Below are 24711 nucleotides of genomic sequence, written 5' to 3'. Positions count from 1 at the left end.
AAACTCTTGAGAGCATGTAATTTTCTTCTTTCCTATGGCTATGTTTAGTTTGCTTTAAAAAATAAGTAATTTAATAAAAATAAGTTTTAATTAGTAAAAATTAGCTTTAATTAATAAAAATTAGTTTAATTAAGTAAAAATTAGTTATAATTAGAAAAAATTAATTTTAATTAGTAAAAATCAATTACAATTGGCAAAATCACTTTTAATTAGAAAAAAATAATTATGATCAATAAAAATTAACTAAATTAGCAAAATTCAGGTGAACTAAATAGGAGTAAAGTCTTCATATGATAAATACCTTACGGAATGCCTTGATTAGTCTTCATTTCTTTGTCCATCAACTATTTTATAGTCATAATTTGCTACTATCTAACCTACTCCTTCGTATTTGCTCTATTATCTTAGATATTAATCATTTATTTATATAATAGAATTGGTCAAATAAGAATTGAATTTATGATCTTTATGAAAAGTGGTACTTTCTCTCCGAACAAAACTCAATTCCCTTTTATATAGCATTTTTAAGAGCTAAAGAAACGAGAGAGTAAAAAATGATAAACCCAGTTTCAAAATACAATAAACATATCTTTGAAAGCATAATTGTAGGATTCTACACTTGTTTGGACATGCCTTAGGCGAGAAGCATTATTGAGAATCAAACATAGGATATTATTTAATCATAATGATCAAAATATAGGATAATTTTTAGGTGACTTAAGTTCAAATTTTATTTAATACTACCGAATCAACACTGTAACCGAAAAAATTAAGAATCGTAAACATTAGCCAACCTTTCTTGGATTATTGCATTTATGATTTATTAATACAACAAACACATTACTTGCATTTTAATGATAGGAGACGATCTCCTAACGACACGCACCTTATACTTGCATTGACTAAGTCCTTTTATACATGTTACAAGCTCCTCATTTGGAGTCTAATGTTTACAAAAATATATCCATTTCTGAACATTTGACATAAAAATCTTAAATACATAAACTCAATGAATATTTTTGACATCAACACAAACCATAATCACAGTTTTGTCATAATCTTAGAACCATTAACAACACCATCATCAATGGAAATCAAATCCAAAACATCTTTAAACAACCCTTTTCTATTCTCAGCATATACTTCACCATCCCAACCCTTTTTAACCAATTCTTCTCCTAACTCTACTGCTCCTTCAATGGCTCCCTTTTCACCTTCAAACACTTCATGAACAACCCCTATCTCTCTCTTCGCTTTCTCTCCCGTCATTTTCTCCGCCATTAAAACCACTCTTCTCATACCTTCCCATCCGCCTCCAATTTTACATCTCATAATAGCATGAAACCATGGCGGAATCACTAGCCCGATATCTACTTCACTCATGTACAGAAACCCTCTGTCTTTCCTCATTAGAAGGTAATCGTGTGCCATTGCTAGTATAAACCCTGCTGCTGATGCGTGTCCATTGATAGCGGCGATTGTCGGCATCGGAAAATTGATTAATTCTGAAATTAGGGATTGTAATTGCGCGTTCATGATTTGGGAGGAAAGGTTAGGCTTTGGTGTGGATTTTGACCAGGCAATGTCGTAGCCATTGGAGAAGAATTTACCATGTGCGGTGGTGATAAGAGCGGAAGGGGATTTAGATTGAAGGGATTGGGATTTGATTTGGGAGAGAGATGATCGGATTGAGGTAATTAGGGTTGGGTTTAGACGATGTTCATTGTTGCCAATTAGGGTTAGGATGTAGAGATTGCCTTGCTTTTCAACTGTGCACATTTTCGATTGGAGCAATTGCGTGATAATAATTCTTTTGTATTAGTATTAGTTTTATTTTATATGATATATATACTCCATATTTATCTTGACATGTGAAGTTGTACAAGTATGATTCAATAGTCACATATTGGAAAGTGTATTTCCCCTCTAATTTAGAAAAATATAAAAATAAAAAAATAAAGAATTCGATTTTAAATTTAATCTAAGACAACTGATACTAAATTGATCTGATGACTCGAATAAACAACACTAGTTATTTTAGATAAAAAGTATGTAAAAAGCCAAACTAGCGAATGAAAAAATCTGCTCTTACGATCCGTTTAGTAGGTGGTAATAAGCGATTGTAATGGGAACGAAAACTAGTGTAATTTTGGTTGAAAAATCTCTTAGTTAGATTGATGGTTATGCTTATCCAACTTCAATCATCTTTTTTTTTTATAAAATTCATTCTATGGGAGAGGTGGTATTAGGTGGTACTGGAGATTTGTAAATAAAAAAACTTTTATGTGATCAAAGTTTCATTCCCATTCGACATGGAATTTTTGATAAAATTTTACACTATAAATCATTTTCATTATCACCATTTAATAACATTAATTAAACGGGCCTTTAGAGTAGCGTTAAGCCAGGCAAAAAACCACTTGCCAAATACCTTTATACTAATGCTATTTAATGGAAAAATATTTTGACAATGTTTATAATTATGATGGTTATACTCTAATTAATGTTTTTTGTCATTTTTTCATTAACACTTGGTAAGGTGAATTTCTAATTTATGGAGCATTTTATTTTCTGCTGGTCTTTTAAGAGATCGTCTTTTAAGGGAAATATTTCTCAGGTACAGTCTATTAAAGCTTAATGCATACTCTTACTTTAAATTTTTCTTTATAAGGCGAACCAATTAGACATGATCTTTTAAAGAGATCGTCTCTCTCACAAAAATTTGTGTTTTACTTTATATTATATAGTTGCGATTAAAAAATATGATTAAAAAGATTGTCCATATTTCTAGTATCATTACGTATATTCAAAGATAGCTCCTATTAAAAATTACTAATTACTTTTCTTCATTTGCTTTAACGTGAAAAACTCTGCCTATTGGCTTGTGATGACTATAGTGTTAATAAATTCGATTAAATATTCGGCACTTGCTTGGTGAAGCAGACTAGCACAATAGTGAGTTGGGGTTGGTGAAGAGGCGTTAATTTGGATTATCGGGTTAATTTTGAATTAGGTGTTTTGGTTCGTTTGAAAATGGGTTTTGTGTCCATATTGTTTTTTATATAACTGTAAATCATTTTTGAAATCAGGTCAAATCGAGTTCAATTATAAGATCAGGTAAATTCTGAATCATCGAGTCTATTTTGAATATTTTTAGGTTGCAGTTAGGTGGTGCAAAAGAGATGATCAAATTCCATTAAATTGTGAGCACGTTATACTTTCTCATGTTGATATATGATAAAAATTGTAAAAATATATATTTATACGAATTAAATAAAAATTTATTTGACTTATTAAATTATATGCACTTTTAATTTATACAGGTATACAATGTTGCAAGTGAGACTTGCTACCAAAGGTCAATTCGATGTAAACTCTTTTTCATCACTAATAAGGTAAGGGCATAAGGTTACATACATTTGATCCTCAAATCTCGCATAATTGGAAGCCACTTAAAGATATTTTGAAAATGGAATAAAAAGTAAAATAAAAATGATCGATGAATATTAGTTACTATTTAAGTGAAGCAGCTAATTTAAATTCAAATCAGAGATAATATAAACAAAATTAATTCTTCGTTCATCGAACATATTATTTCTTATGTCTTTTAGGTAAAAGAAAAACCCCCACTCGGACCTTGTCTTATGCGAGATACTATTACTCTTTATGTCTTTTTGAAAAAGTACTATTAGACTTAAATACGTGAGAGTTTTTCGACTTAAATATTTTTTTTAGGGCTAGAGAGATACTAGCAAACAAATTACCAGTTAATGTCAAATTTTAGATACTTTTCCATCTGGATATAATACAGGAACAATATATTTTTCCATGCTCTTGTTTTTCAAATGAAGTATATGTAATTTTAGTAAATTCTAATGTATTGTATTAGATTGCTAGCCCCTTAAAAATAATTGTTACAACACCTATATGTCAAAATTTATTTTTTTAGAATAATGTTGAGATGATAAAAAAAAGTAAAGAACAATCTCAGTATTCTGCACAAGGCAGAGTCCGGGTGCGGGTTTTTCTTTTTCTTAAAAGATGCGGACAAATCATACCCATTTCCATTAAAGAGGAAGTACAGAGAGACGTGCACAGTCAAGAAACCCTGATAATGTTGACATGGGTTTGTATTTATTTAATTAACAAGAAAAATTAATAACTCAAATTTCATTTAATAGAATAATCAAAACTTGTGATTTCTTACTTGTTGGGATTGACTTTTAAAAGTTAACCACCGTTAAATTATCCAAAATACTGTAAATTATAGGGTATGATCAATTTGCAAAGACCGAGAAATGGTGTTATTTGGATCGTTTTCTGGATCTTCAGGTTGAATATGTTCGTCTATATTTGTGTCATAGTCCTTCCCTTTTCCCCATAATACCATATACAAGCCTGCTACGATAATTATTGCGCCTATTAATCTGCAAATATTTTCACAATAATGTCCTTTAGCATCATATTTAAAGAACTTATAAACTATAATATTAAATGCTAGGTATGAAAATAAAAATTTAGCGTTATTTTATCAATAAAATTTTGTATAACAAGTTTAATGGTCATACTAATTATCCTCAAATCATATTATTTTATTCATAAAATTCATTCAAATGCACTATCATATAAATCAATTGTTAAGTAGTATTTGGTAATGGAAATTGGAAAATTGTTAATAAAAATATTCTTTATTTTCAAAATTTTATTACCATAGAAATAATTAACATGGTATATTTTATTTACACTATAAATTATTTTCAATACCACTATTTAATATTCACAATCAAACGAGTTGTTAGAATAGATAGTATATATTTATAGATGTAGAGCCCTGAGATTACCTTCCTAGATACATATTTTCGGCCATAAAGATGGTACTTAAAAGAGCAACAATGACCATGCACAAAGGATTGAAAGCGGTGACGAAGACTGGGCCTCTTTCTATCATTATAACGCCTTGCACGTAATATAATAGTCCCGAACAAAATATGCCCTATACGATAATCATCAACATGTATATTATTACTCAAGTCTTTCCCTTTAACATATGTATTGGCATATTGCTATAAAATGGTTAATTATTTGAGGAGCTGATACGTCTTGAAAATTTTAAAAGTCTTTTACAAAATTTTTATTTTGCGCTTTATTTATAGTAAACTAGTTTAGAGATTTGTGCAATGCACGGATTTGTAATAATCGACATATGTTAATTTTAATTTATAAATAAAGGTTAAACTATATATTCGTTATCAGATTTCAAATTTCAGTATTTAACAATACGATAATAGACATTTAGATGCATATTATGATGCAACTAAACATATATATTTTACCAAATTTAGATTTATAAATAAATTATTATTTGACAATTTCTCATAACAACTATTTATAAGGCTGTAAGATTCAACATTAAAATAATGCCAAATTTGCATTTGATAATTTTCTTATATATGTGTTCATTATAGGTATCAAATATTTTAATGCAATATAATGTATAAAATGCCAAATTACGTTAGAAACAGTTTAAATTCAAAACTCTTTTCGTATCTAATTTTTCTTTTTATAAAAAAATTTTCATTATTTTATCCAAGTTTTATTTAGTTTACACCTAAGTAGTTTTTGGCCCACTAAAATCTTGACATTTGTTTGGGTAATTAAAAGAGTGCCACGTGGAATTTGACAACTCTTTTAATTAGTTGTATGATATGATTATTTTATTAATAAATTTACATTTTTTTAATTAACTTTTTCATATACGGGAGGATGAGGGGCCCCTGTGCCGAAGATCACCTCGTACACCCTTAAAAACCCCTTTGATGAAGAGTATATACTCTTTTCAATACGGTTTTAGGAGTGTGCGAGCGAGTGCCCAAATGCATAGGGATTTCATAATTAAATGATTCGATGATGGGTCATAGAAAAATTAGGGATGAGGAGTATACTTTTTTCGGACGGTTTTGGGAGTGTGCTAGGTGCCCAAATGTATTGGGATCTCATAGAGCATCAATAATGGTGACTTTTTTAGATGTCATATGACCAAATTATGGTAAAATGCATATAATGGTGACCTAATAATAGGTGGATTGGGGAAAAGATTGAGCAATTGGGTTAAGGGGTGACCCATTCATGTGAACGGTCACCCCATTTTTTTTTTAAAAAATTTGCCACGTGTCGGCTTCTGATTGGGTGAGGAAAAGTAGCTCCCTGCTGCTCTGACACGCGTCAGCCCCTACTTCCACCTACTGTGTTGTAATTGGGTGCAAAACAATACCCGATTTTTTTAATTAACGGCTATTTTCGTATTTAATTAATTTTTTTTAAAAAAATTATACCAACGGTCATATTTTTTCGAGATCTATAAAATGAGACCCATATTGATATTTTTTGGCATTATTTTTTATTTACATATTTTCTTCTTATTTTCCTACTTTTTTTTGTTAAAAAAATACCAAAATAATCATTTCAAAAATCCCTAAAAAAATTATTAATGTCTACATTTATATTTATTAAAAAATAATCTTTATTTGAATTTAACGAATTTTCCTTAATTATTATTAATGTCTGTATTTATATTTATTAAAAAATATTAGTTTTATTAAAATAATATTTTTTAAATTAATAAAAAAGTAGATCTATTTTAATCAAATAAAAAATTATATTAATTTTGTACATGAAAATATTATTATAAAAAAATAAAGATAAATATTAGATAAATTAAAGGAGAGAAATTATGGTGGGGTAGAAAAAAAGTAAGAAAGAAAGGATAATGACCTTTCAAAAGAGGTCATTGTTAATAAAATTAAGTTGAAAGATGAACTTTTAGGAGAGAGAGAAAAGTTGTGAAATAGTAAGATGACCTTTTTATTGGGTCATGAGTAAGAATGCTCTAACTAAAAGATGGATCGGAGAAAAATTGGAGATCAGAATGTGATGGAAAATAATGAGCAAGACATGGGGTTAGGAAAAATAGAACTGAGAAGGTGAAGCTTGATTTACCATTATTATATTAAAATTTGAAGGTTAAAGAGAAAATAAGTAAAGGTGAGAAAGTAATGTAAAGACGATAAATTAAAAGTTAATTATCTTCACTGAAATTCGGTGAGTTGATTATAATGCTTGTACTTTTTATTTAAAGTGGACATAATTATAAATAATTATTATGACTATTATTTATAAACGACTTAAACTTTACGACTATAATTTATAAATAAACTATGCTTCATGGTAAAGGATGACTTACGCTATATACTGCAGCCAACAAATTGGCATCCCATCCAATTGCCCAAACAGAAGATCTTCCCTTTTCCATGATAAGGGCAACAACAGCATTCTCTAGTGTTCCCATGACACATATCCAAGCAGTCATAGATAGTTCACGTGGATAAGACTTCAAAGTCATCACCTACATCAAAACTCAAAATCATATACTTATTCCGTTTTGGAATACTCGCTACATAACAATTTTTGACACTATTTATCGTTCAAGCTTATTTTATATATTGCGGCTAATACGTAAAAAAAAAACATAGTCAAGTGGGATCTTATTTGAATCGTCTAATCGCTTATTTTCATAATATTAACTTTTTATAAATTTTAAATGTATATAGTTCAATATATCAATAATCAAATTAACATATTTAATTGCGTAAAAAGTCAAATGTAACAAGTTGGTGGAACGGAGGAAGCATCTACTCTTTCATTTTTTATTTAGTTATCACTTTCTGATTTTGCTTGCAATAAAATTTATATAGAAACTTGTCAATTAATTTAGACAATTATTTCTTAATTCTATAATCAAATAATATTTTTATTTCATAATTTAATTTTTATTGTTCATATAAATATTTATTCTTTTTTTTATTATTAATCAATCACATGTACTTTTTATTTATTTGAAGATGCACATAACGTTGGTTTTCAAGAATTAATCGGAAAAAACATCTTTGTTAATTTAAAAAAAAAATTCAAACTACAGCGTTAAAATTTAGGACTTTTGCGAATTACAGCTTTAATATTAATTTTTACGAATTACAATCACCAAAGTATCAAATTCTACACCTTTCAGACCAAATCCCAGAATTTCGATCACTTAACCTGAAATTTCAACTACTAAGATAATCAAAATTCTTGATTTGGCTTGAATTCTGTAGACTTTAATACTTTAATGGCAGTAATTCGAAAAGTTAAACATTAAAACTGTAATATGCAAAAAGTATCAAATTTTTAAAGTTATAATCGCAAATTATTCTTAATTTTATCATTAACAAAGGTGATATATTTAGAAATACCTGAAGAATGAGAAAAGCAGACCAACTAAAACAACCAATGGTGACAAGAATGGAGGCTTTAATGGCAGCATGAAGACTAATATCATTGTGTGTCACAGCATGATCATAAGTTATGCCGCCATGTTTGAACCAAAACGGTTGAAAAGCAAGAGGGCCTTTAACCAGCGTCATCATCATAGCTCCACCTACAGTTGCTATTGTTCCTACTATCTTTGCTTGACTATGTGTACTCTTCCAATTCACCATTTCAAGTCTGTATACAATCAATAAATTTCATGATTATTTAAAGTTATGAAAATTAATCGTTTTAAAACTGCAAGAAAATAATAAGATTATAAATGATCACTTTAAGAGTATTAAAATTTAAAATTAATCACATTCAAACTGTACGCAATTGCTTTAAGTTTATAAATGACCATTTTAAGAGTATAAAAAGTAATTACTTTTAATTACTTTAAGATCATAAGCAATTACCTTAATACTTTAAATAAATAAATAATCACTTTAAGATTATAAAAAATATAACTTTAAATTTACAATTGATTATTTTACGATTACAAATTTTCACTTAAAAAAAAATTTTATGTATACATTCAGCCCAATAAAGTTGTTCAAAGTACCTGAGTAGCCATGCCATTACAAAAGTAATTGCTGGGAGAACGTTCACCAGTGCAGCTACAAAGGTTGCTGACGTGTACTTCATTCCCAAATAATACAAGTTTTGGTCAATAACAGGCCTAACAGCATTTATAGAATAATTAAGTATAACCCTAATAAAAATTAAGTCATTTAACTTTTAAATGATAAAATATAAAAGTTATGAAACAATCATTACTCAAGCAAACTGAGCAGCAATAGCTTCATAAAAATTGATTTTGTCATCTTAGGCCTCTTCTTCCTGCACAAAATCTTTGCTTCAATCCCAAAACAATAAAGGATAAAATCATCTTAGGCCTCTTACAATATTTTCTTTTATAGTAAATATACTTTTATCAATTTAATCTTTATACCCAACATTCTAACGCATTTACGCCACTTATTTTGACAAACAAAACAGTCAGAAATCAATTTGTATGTCTAGATACCGACTAGATACCGACTAGGATAAAATCTTTGATTATGTCAGAAGTAAGCATATTTTTATAGTAGTTACTCGTATGTTAGTGCATTAAACCATCTAACACTAAGATTTTTTTTCGCATTTCTAAAATCAAAAAAGGTAGCATATAAAATTCTACATGACGACTAATTTGAGACATTTAAGATATGATATGAGAAAGACCTGTCGAGTAAAATAGCAAATGGCGCGATAACGATGGTAGCTACGGCGTGGCGGTAGACAACAAGAACATAATTGCTCATTCCTTGGTTAAGTGCAACCTTTGAGAGAATATCCATTCCTGCTAACCCACATTGTAGAAGTATGACTCCTATGTAAGGCTTTGCTTTTGTGTACTTACTATGTGATTTTGAAGTCTCCATAATATCCTTTAATTTGTTTTGTTTTATTTATGCTTTAATGTATTTTCTTTGGAGAATTTATATGACTTTCTAACATTTGGTTTCTTGAAGATATTATTTTCATTTTCATAAAATAACTTAGCCTTAAATTAGGAAAATATTTGGCTTTTCTTATACTTTGGTCATTGGTTGCTTCACTCCAACCCTAAGGCCCACCAAACAAATAACTAACATTTATTTAATAATTACAACGATGAGATTATCTCTATCACGTTAATTTTAAAGTGATCATTTACATTTCTTTGGTAATCACTTTTTATAGTTTTAGAGTGATCACTTATAATTTTAAAATAATTACATTTAATTTTAAAATGATCAATTAGAGAAATAAAATAATCATATAGACTCGTCTCATGGTGAGACGGTTTCATACTTGGTGTTTAGTAATCGATAAATAAAGGTATCTAAATGACAAATAATGCATGCTCCCTAAATTTCTTGTGTTGTTAGATGATGATATACGTTTTGTTTTTGTAACGTTTTTGTTTTCATAGTTTTTATTTGTTGGATGCATACATGCTTTAGATCATGTAGGGCCAACTTTATTAACCATCTTTGTCATGTTTGTCTTATGATCAAGTTGTCTTGCTACTTGCTATATGATGAAATTTAAGCTCCTTACACACTTTACTTCCTATAACAACATCTAGTAAAGTTAATATAGTATTGTGATAGTGATAATGAGTTTTTGTTTCACTCTTCATGTGACCAGAGTTCGATTCCTATTACTAATAAAAAAATTGATTTCCTCTACTTCTTGCTTGTCAGGATGTTTTAACTTACTCCCGAATATAAAAAATATACTAGTATAGCACGATCTACATCATGCCTTGCTCTATTACACAGCGAAAAAGCATAACCTCACCTCCTAATGTTGAACATTCTATGTGCTGTATTAGCTTAAGTTTTTAGCATGTTATAAAAACATAAATTTCGTGCATATTATTTGTTCTTGTATGATTTTGGGTGCGGGTTGAATGTCCTATTAGGTACAGCTAAGGGTGTTTAATGGGTCGGATACAAGTCAAGTCGAGCCAAAGTAAATATGGGTCGGGCCGGATAAAGGCCTTTAAAAATTATTATGACTTTATTTGGGCCAGGCATGAAAAGCCCGACCCGGGCCATTTTCATAAATGAAAATTATTATTAATCCCCATTGATCAATTATAATAATTAAATTATTGTTTATAATAATTAATTTGTAAAAATGTTAATAATCCCCATTGGCGTATCATTTATAATATTTGTAGTAGATCGAGCTTGTTTTTTCTATTTATAAAGGGTCGGCCCTTATTAGACCCCTTGATGGCTGTAGGAGCCTGTTTTCGGCCCAATCTATTTTCAACTAGGTCCTTACAAGCCATACAAAAGAGGAACAAGCCACATAAAAAGGGTTGTTTCAAATTCTTGGGTTATCCAGATTAATGGCTGAATCATATGTATAGAGTAGCAAACGAAAAGGCAAAACATATCAACAATGACGAATCAAGTAAAAGAATGTTGTGTGACACAAATTCTTGTGAGAGACTGTCTCTAATTAAACACTTCATTATCATTTTTGGCTTAATTTATCTTTAACGGACTGGGTTTGCTCTCAGGAGACTGGCTGTTAATTAAATTGAAGGCGTGGATAATAGTGTCTTGTAGGATGAAACCGCTTGGTATGACGGTGATTCCGACTTGGTTTGGTTTATAATCTTGAATTGCCTAAGATTAGGAGTAATTTCCAGCGACTAGGATCATGAGTAGGAGATCTTAGCTAGTAATAATGGTGATTTATAAAGTTAACAAGGTATGTTTACGTGGTAGAATTTAATAGAGTTGAAGTTTTGTAATTTTCATTTACCTTTTTTCATTTTGTTTATATTATTATTATTTTTTCTTTTTGTGGTAATTTAATTGAGCTTAAATTCTAACTTTTGGCAGATTATTTCTGATTCCTTTATTTCTTAAATCTAATAATTCTTGATCAATTACTGTTATAAAAGTGGAAAAAGATGAAGATTTGAGAATGACCTCTCAAACTTTGTCATTATTAAATTCTTCATTCATGATTTCTTATTGAAATCTACAATGTGAAATGAAATATTTGTTCCCAAACGCAATTTTAATGGATTAGGCGCCTGAAGTTGTGTTAAAGCAGTGATGATTAAATTACTAATAAAGAACAATATTGCTGATTAAATGACTCTAAAGGTCAAATTATTCAAACATAATCGAAATTTCAGACTATCCTAGGAAAATTAATGAAAAATTGAATTATTCTTGAGAATTTTTTCTTTAAATTACGATGGATTCAAATTGGTCAAGTTTAAGCCACCCATCACTTTCACAATCCAAGCTTTAACCGCCTAGCTTGGATCGTTGATTATCACTATGCACTGTTAGGATTGTAAAGGACAGGTTGAAAATGAGTTGGGTTAAAAACGGGCTTTATAACAGTTAAAAAAAGCAGATCATAAAAGGGCTTAATAAGGTCCTTAATCCTAATGAAGCTACCAAATTTTCCTGTATTGCAAAGCTATGAAGCAATCCAATTCAGCTCAAGAGGTGTTCATTTGTTTGAATGTAAGCTCAATTTGTGTCTTCCGCATCCGAAATGAAAATAATTTAGCATCAACATACAAAAGTTACTAAAAACATATGCCCTATAAAACTTTCCTCTCAAGCATCTAAGCAAATAAGACTAAATTTGTTCAAGTCAGTAAGAAACCTAACAGATTATGCTAGTTTAAAATTTTCATCACACAATGGACCAGTCGGGCTTTCAAGTCCTGCGCATAGGAAGTCCGATTAGGCCCGTATCCAGCCCATTGAACTCCCTTAGCATCATACATCAGATCCAACGCCCGGTGGACGGTGAAAATTTGAAATGATTAAGACAAGTTATCAACAAAATAAACCAAATAGGATAAGTTTTAACTTATTTCCAAAAGTAAGCGTGAAATTTTCAAATCAGTAGTTTGGGGTTGTTCGCTGTTCGCTGTTCGCAGTTAACAGCAGCTTCCACCGTGAACAGGTCAAATTGCGAACAAGTAAAAAAAAAAGTCAAAGCTTTTCATAGTTAGTAATTACGAACAGCTATTGTGTTTTTTTTTGACCTGTTCACACTTACTTTTAGAAATAAGTGAAACTTATATTATTTGATTTGTTTTGTTATTAATTTAACTTAATCATTTCAAATTTTCGTAGACGGTGGTGTTGGAGTGAAATGGTTGTCTTACTATACATAACGGTGTACCACACCTAACGTGTTATCCTTGAATCTTGATTAGACAATTATACCCCACAAATTAATAATTAAAAGAAAATAAAATTTGAAGATTGCGTAAAACGACGAAACAAAAAGGAGAGAAAAATAAATAATAAATCTCAATTTTATACATTCTCGAAATTGTATTTCTCTCTATCAAAGCCCTAGATTTTCTCTCTATCAGGTGCTACCTCCATCACTCAGCACAAAAATGGTAAAAATTCTCTCTTTCTTTTTTGTTTTCCGAGTTATTTTCCTTTTTTTTGGTGGATGGCATGAATCTAGGTTTAATTTTTTCTGTTTTTATCATCTTTTCAGAATCATGCTTTGATTATTTGTTAATTTTCGATCTGGAATCTCTGTCAACAGTATCCATGCTTGTTTTGAAATTGTTTGAATTTTCGGTTGTTGAAGTATTTGAAAATTTTTTCCGACCAATTTTTGTGTGCTCTCTGATCTGAAATAGTGACGATTAAGTATTCGACTACTGATTTTATCTAAATTATTTGTATTTTTTCTAATGGAAAATAGAAAGATGATTTGTAGTGATTACTACACTGATGATCTGCTATAGTTCAATTGATATTGTCGGATGAAAATGGCTAGCATCTATAGTAAGAGGCATTGTTAGGATCCTCTGCATTACTTTGAAAACAATGGATGGTCCATTACCTAATCTAAGGTTTAGATTGGTAGATGGAGAAAGTAAAGGAGATCTTAGAATTTGTTTTTCATACAAATATAGGTGTTGAAATCGTAAGTAATGGAGAGAAAGTGATAGAGAGGAGCCTAATTCGGCAGACGTGTGCTTTTAGCTAAAGGAAAGTAATTGATTTATTCAATTTAGAGGATAAAAGTGTTTATTGATATAACCTTTGGGAGTTTCCCGGTAATAGATTAGTAGATTTAGGATTTATGGCCAGATGTAATTTTTCAATAGGAAATACTTCAAGTTGAAGAGTTTCATGAGATTTTGTTGCTGATAGTTTGCTTATGCTCATTTACCGCTATTGTGATTTGAAGTTGGTTATTTCAAGGAGTTAAGTGGTGGTTAGATTCTTTAATTTGTGAAAAATACTTGGTCTCTGGGACAAGTTTAACTGGTTGTTGGAGCTATTGATTTGTTTTGGTCCATTATTCTGGAATTACGCAAGTGTTTCCAATGATAAATGAATTTGGCGAACAAACGCCAATGTTTGTTTGGATATTACCTTATACTCGCTCCGTGCCTTTGCGCCGACACTTCGCTTATGAAGCCTAAAGTACATAAGAAATGACTCTATAAGATTCTTTTTATTATCCGCTAGCTGATTAGAGTTGATGAAACTCTAAAAATTCTCGTGGTTAAAACAACTTTGTGGTTACTCATACATGTTTTGTTTTTGTATATGAGTAAAGAAGGTGTTTAATGTTCATAAATTCCTTGTGGTTATGTTAGGGAACTATTTTAAATCCTAGATTTCAATTTATAGAATCATAAATGGAGAATTTCATTTTCAAATTCAATGTTTGTGATTTTGTGAATGCTTATGAATAAAAGATAGTTTGGGATAAAATAAATTTTATGAAGTTTTTCTTTGGAAAAAGAGGAGATGATTTACTAATTTGTTGGTTTCAAAATTTGAGAATGACAATGCTTGGATAGTAATTTCAAATTTTTAACTTTAACTAATTAAAAAATAAAAGTAATTTGGCCCTAATTCAAATTAAATTTTTTTGATTTGGTAAACACTAATTTTAAGCCAATTGTAGATTTTAAATGGAATTATGGTTCTCAAACTTAGCAAGTAGATTATTATATTATGCGCACTTATTTATGTAAAGCATGACATGATGTTTGCTACATTGGTTAATTGGAAATAACCATTTTGTTAGTGTTATGACTAACAAGGGTAAGGTTGCGTACATGTGACGCCCTTTCCTCCAGGAGCCTTTATTAGGTAATGGAATGTTGTTATTATTGTATTGATGATCCAGTGAGCTATAGACTAAAGAGTAAAGACATGTCTAGGGATAAAGTAACTTGTATAATGCATGTCCATGGCTATGGATATTTGAGTTAGAAATCACTTTCTTTTTTCACTGATTCTGATTCAGCAGAAGTGCGTTTATATGCCATGAATGTAAATTTCATGCAAAAGAAGCCAAAATCTTTTTGCTGAATTCTGACTTGAAAGAATGGACTAATTATTCTGAATTACTTCAGCGCAACACTTTTTTTTCTAATGTCTGTATTGATCCCATTCCGAGCTTCTTAGACTGCAAGTGACGTTTTTATTTTCGATTTATTTTCTCTCGATGTGTGAGCAATATTTCATTTCATGTCAATTATACATCTGTGAGGTTAGTGTACAACTATTTGTCATGTCGTAGGTGGAGCACCAAGGAAATGGATGTAGTTACATGTTTCTTCGTATATTGTGTTTTTGATGTAGTTGTGATGTACATTGACATTCTTTTGTAGGCCAATGCTGCGTCAGGAATGGCAGTTGATGATGCTTGCAGGCTCAAATTTTTAGAGCTGAAGTCCAAGAGGACTCACCGCTTCATAATTTTTAAAATCGAAGAAAAGCAAAAACAAGTAATAGTCGAAAAGGTTGGTGAGCCCTCTCAGAGCTATGAAGACTTCACTTCAAGCCTTCCTGCTGATGAATGCAGATATGCTGTTTATGATTTTGACTTTGTGACTGCAGAGAACTGCCAAAAGAGCAGGATCTTTTTCATTGCATGGTAATGTTAGTTACAAATACTTCCTGTAGTTTTCTCTGTAGGGTCCAAGTTACTGACTCCTTTTCTGATGGCTTGTTTTGGAAGGTCTCCCGACACAGCGAAGGTGAGAAGCAAGATGATCTATGCGAGCTCAAAAGACAGGTTCAAGAGAGAGCTGGATGGTATTCAAGTTGAACTCCAAGCAACCGATCCTTCAGAGATGGATATGGATGTCATTAAAAGCCGTGCTAATTGATGTGCTAGCATGTTTCCGATGCCTTGTCGAGCGTTATTCGTACAGTGAGTCCACTATACCTATGTTTAAATGTTAATACCTTTGATGGGGCAATAGAACTTTTGATTACATACAATATTGGATGGTTCTTGAAGTGTAAACTGATGTCTTATTTGCCTTTTTTGCTTCAGAAATTACATTGATATGTTAATTGTGGGATTTCTATGATGCCTAGCTGGATGTGTATGCTTGGCTATCTGTTTTGTGTATTCCTTTTCTAGGCCCCATGTTCTCTGATTTGAGATAGAGGACCGCTTCTTTCTGTATCACTAATCCCTGAATTGAAAATTATTTGATTCTGTTGGCTGTTGCTTATATATTATATGGTGTTCTTTTATTTTTCTCTATTTAAATCCATAATAATTCCCTTTTTTTTTTTTTTTTCTTGTTTTATATTTCTCAACTTGTAAAGTGTTGTGTGGTCTAGATTGATCAACTAAACCCATCGTCAGTGTCATTACCCCTTGCTACTTTGCAAAGACAACCACATAAAATTCCTTTAATCCAACATCCTTTCTTTGGGAGTATATCTTATTCATGAAGCAAAAATGTATATGGGGCTTACTAATGGGGTAAAATAGTCCATGTGCTTATAGATTACAACCACTTGTTGGAGCATTGAGCAACGAGTTGAAATTCAGCTTATTAATGTCAATTGTCAACCAACTCTCCCAACCTAGCTTGTTTGACTCAATCAATCCACGAAATTCAAAGAGCTAAAAATCCTCCAACCAGCTCATTAATCAAACACCTGCAAAGAATTTTAGACTATGTAATGTAAGCAAACATTTGCTTAAATTGCAATATAGCAACATTTAAAGCATCCATAGTCTTGTTTCTATGGGTGTCTATTTAAGATACAAGTCAGCAGGTCAGTTTAAGCGGGTTAGGTTCTTTTGAACAAACCTACTTGTAACATGCCACAAAATGCTCCATATTCAGATCCAATTATTAATAATTATAATAGAATCATAGTCTATCAACATTTTGTAGCGCAATACTCCCTTAGTTCCATTAAGTTTGTAACAAAATTTTTAAAATTTTCTTAGCTTCCACTACCATAAAAACCATAATCAAGTTGTTTAACAAAACACATACTTCCAAATGGAAATAGACATATCCATTCTATTTAACTCTAATTTTTCAAGGATCATAATTGAAGAATGAAAAAAGTGTAATACAATTAAATTCATATATCTAAGCCCTAGAACCATTTTAGCGTGCAATCAACTTCAAACTGACCGATTTTTGGCACTATAACAAAATGTTTTTCAAACATAATTTTATCACAAGTATTTTAAAACTAAACTTACTAAATGAAACAGTTTTTAGTCATCAATACTATAATCTCCTCATTAGCAATATTTTAAAATGATTACATTGCTTCTTAATGTTCATTAACAAAACATTAATCATTCTACTGAGCTTTTTTCTAATTGTTTATCTATGTATCTATATATAATCATTAATTAATCACTTAACAATATGTATATATTATATATTAGGCCCAAAGAATAAGAAAAAAAGGGAGGGGGTTAATGTATAACCTATATATATTTATTTATATATATATATACTAAATATACTTTAATCATGAATTATAATGTATAAATATAGAAGTAGTATATTTATCTTGAGGAATCATATATCATCAAATAATTGAAGATCTTGTATTGGTCCTTGACATAGGGTGATGATCAACCCAATTTTCTCTGGTTATGCTCTTCATGATTGATACCGGAACCAAGCATAATCCTCTACTTTGTAAGTCAATTTGCCTCTCTATGTCACCCTGTCATTTTGATCGGAATAAGTCTTAGTGTTAATTTTGATGAAATGTTTTGTGTCATTTTGCGTTCTACAATAATAAAATTTTCTTTTTTAAATATGTGTCTTTTTTCACATTTTTCTTTATTAGTTAGTGTCTGAAATCATTCTGCTAAATATAATATAAGAGAAAAATTCGATAAGGGTAAAAAATTTGAGTAAGCTAAAATGAATATATCATACTCCTAAATCTTATTTATAATAATATTTTAATCTTATTTATAATAATATTTTAATCTTATTTAACATATTTTCTAAAACCGCCACTAAAACAAATAAATCAAAGAATGATTCTCAATTCAAAAATGTTTTGCGTACCTGCAGCCGTGATTGAAGTGTCCTAACCTCCAAGTATGATATGCTTAGCCTCTGAAAAAAGTCCCAACATATAATATCCTCAAAGCCACAAGCATCATTTTAAATAAAAAAATATATATATTATATTTTGGATTAAAAAATAAAAAATACCCGAATTTCTTGATGAATTATTTTGATGTAGATACAAGCCTCTTGAAGAACTGAAGCAGTGTCTGTCTGTGGAATTAATATTATTTTTTAGTTTTTGTAAATTATATATGAAAAAACTAAATTCACTTCTTAAAATTATCAGAAACTATTGATGTAAAGAATAATATTATTTATTTATTGATTATTGGGGCTAAGGGAAAGTGAGAATCGAACTTAAAATTTTGAGGTCCCTTAACTAATGGTAAAATTTAAATGCCCAGTCATAAGACCCAATAATAAACTAGGTCTAATACCATATTGGAATTTTAAAAAATGAATTTGAGCAATCTAAATAAGGAGGAAAAAAAAATCAGGTACAAACTCAAATGAGGTTTACTACTAAAACATCTTGGTAGTAATAGCAGTTATTTCTCAAGTTTATAAAGTGATGTATATTCTTCTCTTTCTGGTAATAATGAGGTTTACTACTAAAACAAATTAGTAGTAATAGTTTAATACTAAAACAAATTGATAGTAATAGCAGTTATATTCTTCTCAAATGAGGTTTACTACCAAAACAAACAATTCACACGTGGCTAGTAAATGGGCACTTTAACAGGGAAGACTAAGTATGTACAAGTGTTAAGGAACCTACTTAACTAAAAACTTAAGCTTTTGGTTGATTTGGTTCCTTGACATGGTATCAAAGCCAGCTTGACAAGAGGTCACGAGTTCGAATCTCAACCACTTCTCATTTAAAAGTCAAACGCCAGTATAAGAAAGGTTTGTGCCGCATTCACACTTCTAGCCAGAAGGGCTCTCGTGTGAGAAGGCGTGTTAGAGTATATAAGTATATAACATATTCTATAGCCTCAACCATTAACTTAAACTTTTAGTTGACTTGGTTCCTTGACATATCAAACACAGAATTTTACCTGGAGAAAATGATACTTACTCCAATTGAGATCAAATTCGATTTTGAACAAAATAATTTTTTTTCTTAATATAGTTTTTTAACTAAAAAATTAAATAAAATCTAAAAGTGAGTAACCTTTCCATAAGGTGATACAAGTTCTTGAAGAGCAGAAATTTTGTCGCTTAACTTTTGGCTCCGCTTCAGTGGTGCATCCATTGTCTTTATCATGAAAAACAATATAATTTTATAATTTTATAATTAAATTAATTTGACAAGTAAAAATAAAAGCACTAATTAGATAAATATAAAAAAAGAATCACCTTAAACTTTCGAGCATTATCCACTAATTGTTCGATCACCTTCCTTTTGTTGCTACTCTTTGATGCATCAATGCTTGGTGTGTTACTCAACACACTACTATGTCTTTGCGCAAGTCTAGCCCCATTTACACATTTCCTTACATCTTTAATGGTCTTAAATCAAAATTTAAATAAATAAATAAATAAATAAATTTATGTCAATAATTTTAGATAATTTGCATTTGAATTCTTCATACACCCAAAAACATGAAAATAATATTAATTATAATTCGAGTAGCTAGCATTAGTTTGTGAAAGAGATTAGCAAATTAGATGTTATTAAAGTTAAAAGTATTTCTGAAAGTAATTTTGTTGTGGATGGCTTTTAAATTCAATTATCACAATTGTGAATGGCTTTTAAATTCAGTTATCACAATTCAATAGGAGTGGTTGTTAAACTGTTCGACCAACTGAAACTATTGACTTTTTAAATGACTTTTAAACTAGATGGATAAGTAAGATGTCTAAGGAGATATATAGTGTAGTTGTGCACTGATTGTTAGCTATTTATTAAATAAAAGGTTGATCAATAAGCCAACAAGGCGATAAAAAAGCTAACTAATTTATTTTTTTTATTTAGCTTAAAAGCTAACTTTTTATCTAATCATTTTTTTGACTTTTTGAACAATCAAGAGTTATTTACCAAATACTCTTGTAATCTCAACTATTAAATTTTGTATTATAAAATCTAAGTCATTTGTTTTTCTTATTAATTCAAAAATAACTAAAATGCAAATAAAATAGTTTAACGTATAAACAACTTATCAAATTTTATAAACTTTTATTTAGCTAAACTTGTTATAAGTTAAAGTCAACCACCGAAAGAAAATTACTGGTTTGTAAGGTTGAGCTAAAAGAATGTCAGTCTTGATAGAATCATCACAGGGAAAGCTCCAACGATAATCCATTAATTGAGGAGGTGATGCTAAGCTCACATTTTCCATTGCTGTTGGCATTAAAGACGAGTATGACACTGTTTTCACCACACAAAAAACTTTTTTAGATTACAAATTCAATAAATATTTTTTTAGTTTCAAATTAGTTTCAACATTTGCTTTTTTACGTTGTTTAATATACTAATTTAATTCTTAATATCTCAAATTATGTATAATAAAAAATTATAAAAATTGGATATTAATAATCTTTGTTTTGAGACGAATCAAACAAGGCCTCACTTGACGATATTTCAACTTATACATTACAAATTAATCGCAAATTAAGAGTAATAAATTGTAATAATCTCATATGTTGCAAGTGAATTGAAACGAAGGAGGAAGCATGTATACTGAAGTTAGGATAAAGCTTAGCTCGATCAAATAATTAAAATTTCTTGGGTAGTTTTTTATATTTGGGTACGAGCCTAAAAAAAAGACCTCACAAGATGGGGTCTGAGGGATCGCTCTTGTGCTCTCCTATTGATACCCCTCGACGTAAAATCATTATATTAATCTACCTACATTGTTATAAAATTAATCTCCGATCATAACTCGAATGCTGTTGAGTTTTATTAATTGTATATATTTGTCTGAGTCTATAACAAATCTTGGCGCCTCAACGGTAAGGTTAAGTTGTTGGTTAAGTTGGTTTTTGATATGGTATTCGAGCCAACATTATTAAGTCGTGACAATTCATCATATAATCTCACCAAGGCCTACTCATGTGGACACAGGACATCCGTGGGCTTGGGCCTACAAACCTACGAGTCAAAAGCGTTGACTTGCACATAGACTTGGTGAGATTCATTGTTTCCCAAAACCATATGGTAGTAAGAGGCTCAGCTCATTCAATATATATGCAAGTCAACTATTCACTATTTTATCGATGTAGAATCTTGTCTTACATGTGAAGTATTTCCAACAAATAATAGGTCACAAGTTCGAATCTCAACAGCTACCCCTTATTTAAAGTATAATACTCAGCATTAGGTTTGAGGAGTGCCTCTACTACATCCACACTTCTAACTTATGATAGGGCGTCTCAGACAATATAACATATTATGAAACCTTAAACATCAGCCTAATCTTTTACTTGAGTTGGTTTCTTTCTTCCATATTCACTAAATAAGATTTTAACCTAATTCTCCTCCTATGGGCCAACCTATAATCAAAAGTTATAAACTTGATTCATATGTTATGTATGAATAATGTCTTTTGTATTACAAACCTGGTGACATGTAGGAAAATTGAGAGGAATCATGTGGGCTTCCATAACCAAATTGGTTCATACAACTATAATCATTTTCAATCCCACCACCCAAATAGCCATTATCACTGCATAATAAGTACACAATTATCTCTTAATTAATCAATTGCATTATGTTATAAAGTAATAATTAATCTTCATGAGTATTTTGATTGATTCAACTTACAAGTTATTGCCCATAATTGTAGATAATTCAGAGTTAGTAGATTGAAATCCATTAAGTCCACCTGAAATAACACATTATATTTCAATAATTTGTTCATCTAATCCTCCAACTAGGCACACATTTTCAAGCGAAAAAAAAACTTTTTGGTAAGCGAGGGGAGAAGAGGAGTATGCTAGTGAGAACAACAATAAGAATTGAACTCAGATTTCTCATGGAAAAAAAGTGCTAGCTGTAGCTGCAATAAGACTCCATTTTCAGCCAAAAAAATAACTAATACATGAAAGTGTTAATGTAGGCAAGGGAGGAGAGAAACGAGAATTGAACCCAGACTTCTTATGGAAAAAAGTTACATGCTCCAACTGAAACAAAACTTGATTCTCAGCCAAAAAAGAGAATAGTGCTAATACATGAAAGTGTTAATGTAGGCAAGGAGGAGAGAAACGAGATTTGAACTCAAATTCCTCATGGAAAAAAGGTACATGCTCTGGCGGATACAATACTCCATTCTCAGCCAAAAAAAAAATTACTAATACATGAAAGAGTTATAGGCTAGAAAGGAGAGCAACGAGAATTAAATCCAGATTTTTCACGGAAACAAGGTGCATGCTTTATCTGAAAAAAGACTCGATTATGGGTCAAAAAAATTAATACATGAAAGTGTTAATGTAGAATAAAGTAGTACCAAAATTTTGGTTTTGCAAATAAGATAATGACATGAAGTTGGAGCTCTTCATGGCGTTACACAATTCGGTAACCTATCTGAAAAATGGAAGAATGAACGTATATATATTGTTAATTAGAATGCGATGTATTAATTGAATAAGTAACATAATTAATTAAAAAATGGAGGTTTATAATTAATAATTATGCGACTTACAGTTGATAAATGAGCTGAAATTAAATGTGCATGAATAATGAATAATGAATAATGAATATAAAAAGATAATAATGCCAAGTTTATGTGAAGTCTAATTATATGAGATTGAAAAATACAAGTATAGAAGGAAGGAATAGATAGTCCCTTATGGCTGATTTAGGTATTATCTCAGTTCAAGTAAATACCGTCTTTTTCAAGCAAAGTTTTGAGATCGAACTCATCTAATCTCATGGCCGTCGATTAGTAAGGACAAATCGAACTACCGTCCAAAGCCTTAATTTTTTTAGAGTCCAAAAAAATATTTTTATGTATAAAGTTGATATTTACTTGAATTAAATTTAGATATAATTTATATTTTTTTGCTAAATAATATGAGTTATTATAAGTGATTTTTTCATAAAATAGTTTAAATATCAATAATAAAAAAACAAAAGTAGTGCTCTATCATTCATATGCCTTAAGCTTTTAGGGTGTTTTTTATCTTTCGTTCTGGGGCTCAAAAATAAATAGGACGATCTTGCCTAGCCCTTTTCCTCTCTTAGCTTACATTATAATCCATAAAATAAATTAAAATAAAGATAGACTCTATGGGTAAATCCGGTCTTGTTTCAGTTTGAACAAAATGCCATTCTTTTTAGACAAGGTTTTTAAATCGAATCTCAAATAACTTTCTCATTTTCTCGGTCTATTCTGTAATTCAGAAAATAAATAAAGAAAAAAAAAGATAGACTCTTATGGGTGAAAGGGTAACTTTGAGTAATGCAACATCTAGTTTCCTTAAAGAGAGAGTTGTATAGTCTTAGATTAATTAATGCGTGAAAACAACTTGAAACGTCTGAATTACTTGATTAAGTAGTTTAATTAGAGACTAGTTGGTGACTTTCCTAGCTAATTATAGGGTGCTTTAATTTGGTCTTATACTACTTTGACTTTTTACATGATTTCAATGTGAAAATATTGGATTTTTGTTTGCAAATTAATTTAAAACAAGAGGTATTATTAACAATACATTATGATGCCATTCTAATTTAATTATGATTAGTGATTTAATTTTTTATTTAGTTGTAAGTGCCCAAATACGTCAAACATAATTATTGAAAAAATCATGTAAAATAGAGTTATCAATTAGACTGATATATTAGATATACTAGGGTTTAGAACTTTTACTATTATGAATTTACATAATTTTACCACATAAACTAGTTGAAATCCATATTATAAAACATACTTATAAAATTTTGTGTACTTGTAAATTTTATTTCATATCTTTCGCTCGCAATTTCGTGTACTCATAAAATTTTATTTTTGTATTTTTTATTTGGATTTTTACATTCGAGAACTAATTAATGTGACAAATAAAGGTGATGTGTTCAAAGCTCAATAGCCTCATTAAGTGTACTCCTTCATGTCTCTTTTATTCTTTCCTTATGAAATATGAGAAGTAATATGAAGCGTAATAATAAGATTCCATTAAAAAAGTTATTAATTAAAATAAATAATTATTATTTCTTGAAATCATTAAAGAGTAAAAGAGTGAAGCAAAAAGATTAAATGTAGGAAAATAGGAATTAGAATAAAATAAAGATATTATTTCAGATTATTATATTTTAGAAAATTAAGATATTTTTAATATTTAGAATATTAAGGTTGTTTTATTTCCTAATTACTTAGTTTTAGGTTAATATTTTTTTTTCTTATTTTAGTCCTTTTTAACTTGTATAAATAGAGGTAGTATCTCTCATTATTATTCAATACAAATCTAAATTAATTTTTATTTTCGCATTATGAATTTTTACAAATAAATATAATGAGGAGAAGGTATCATAATCATAAATCTTGAAACAATTAAGT

General features: G+C 29.8%; 4 protein-coding genes and 1 long non-coding RNA gene across 5 annotated transcripts; 1 reads left to right on the top strand and 4 right to left on the bottom strand.

Annotated features, from left to right (window-relative positions):
- Nucleotides 1-779: 779 nt before the first annotated feature.
- LOC130804067 (enoyl-CoA delta isomerase 1, peroxisomal) lies at nt 780-1825 on the bottom strand. Its single transcript, XM_057668383.1, has one exon. It carries the CDS (start codon nt 1777-1779, stop codon nt 1042-1044), a length of 738 nt encoding a protein of 245 aa, XP_057524366.1. The 5' UTR covers nt 1780-1825; the 3' UTR covers nt 780-1041.
- LOC130804066 (WAT1-related protein At2g37460-like) lies at nt 780-9770 on the bottom strand. Its single transcript, XM_057668382.1, has 8 exons — nt 9571-9770; nt 9124-9186; nt 8909-9025; nt 8289-8541; nt 7241-7402; nt 4842-4993; nt 4358-4427; nt 780-871 (listed from the first exon to the last, which is right to left on the bottom strand). Exons 1-8 carry the CDS (start codon nt 9768-9770, stop codon nt 824-826), a joined length of 1065 nt encoding a protein of 354 aa, XP_057524365.1. The 3' UTR covers nt 780-823.
- Nucleotides 9771-13084: 3314 nt separating this feature from the next.
- Nucleotides 13085-16383, top strand: LOC130804290 (actin-depolymerizing factor 4). Its single transcript, XM_057668678.1, has 3 exons — nt 13085-13276; nt 15527-15792; nt 15877-16383. Exons 1-3 carry the CDS (start codon nt 13274-13276, stop codon nt 16025-16027), a joined length of 420 nt encoding a protein of 139 aa, XP_057524661.1. The 5' UTR covers nt 13085-13273; the 3' UTR covers nt 16028-16383.
- Nucleotides 16384-17812: 1429 nt separating this feature from the next.
- On the bottom strand, nt 17813-18962 carry LOC130804291 (uncharacterized). Its single transcript, XR_009039996.1, has 3 exons — nt 18362-18962; nt 18212-18262; nt 17813-17858 (listed from the first exon to the last, which is right to left on the bottom strand). It is a non-coding gene; the product is annotated as an uncharacterized LOC130804291 (long non-coding RNA).
- Nucleotides 18963-19306: 344 nt separating this feature from the next.
- On the bottom strand, nt 19307-23139 carry LOC130804289 (uncharacterized). The gene is made up of 6 exons (XM_057668677.1): nt 22666-23139; nt 21984-22044; nt 21779-21885; nt 20449-20588; nt 19577-19729; nt 19307-19475 (listed from the first exon to the last, which is right to left on the bottom strand). Exons 1-6 carry the CDS (start codon nt 22715-22717, stop codon nt 19377-19379), a joined length of 612 nt encoding a protein of 203 aa, XP_057524660.1. The 5' UTR covers nt 22718-23139; the 3' UTR covers nt 19307-19376.
- Between the last annotated feature and the right edge of the window lie 1572 nt (nt 23140-24711).

This window comes from Amaranthus tricolor, chromosome 17, assembly GCF_026212465.1.
Source record: "Amaranthus tricolor cultivar Red isolate AtriRed21 chromosome 17, ASM2621246v1, whole genome shotgun sequence".
NCBI lineage: Eukaryota > Viridiplantae > Streptophyta > Magnoliopsida > Caryophyllales > Amaranthaceae > Amaranthus > Amaranthus tricolor.
This window is presented reverse-complemented; position numbering and strand designations above follow the sequence as displayed.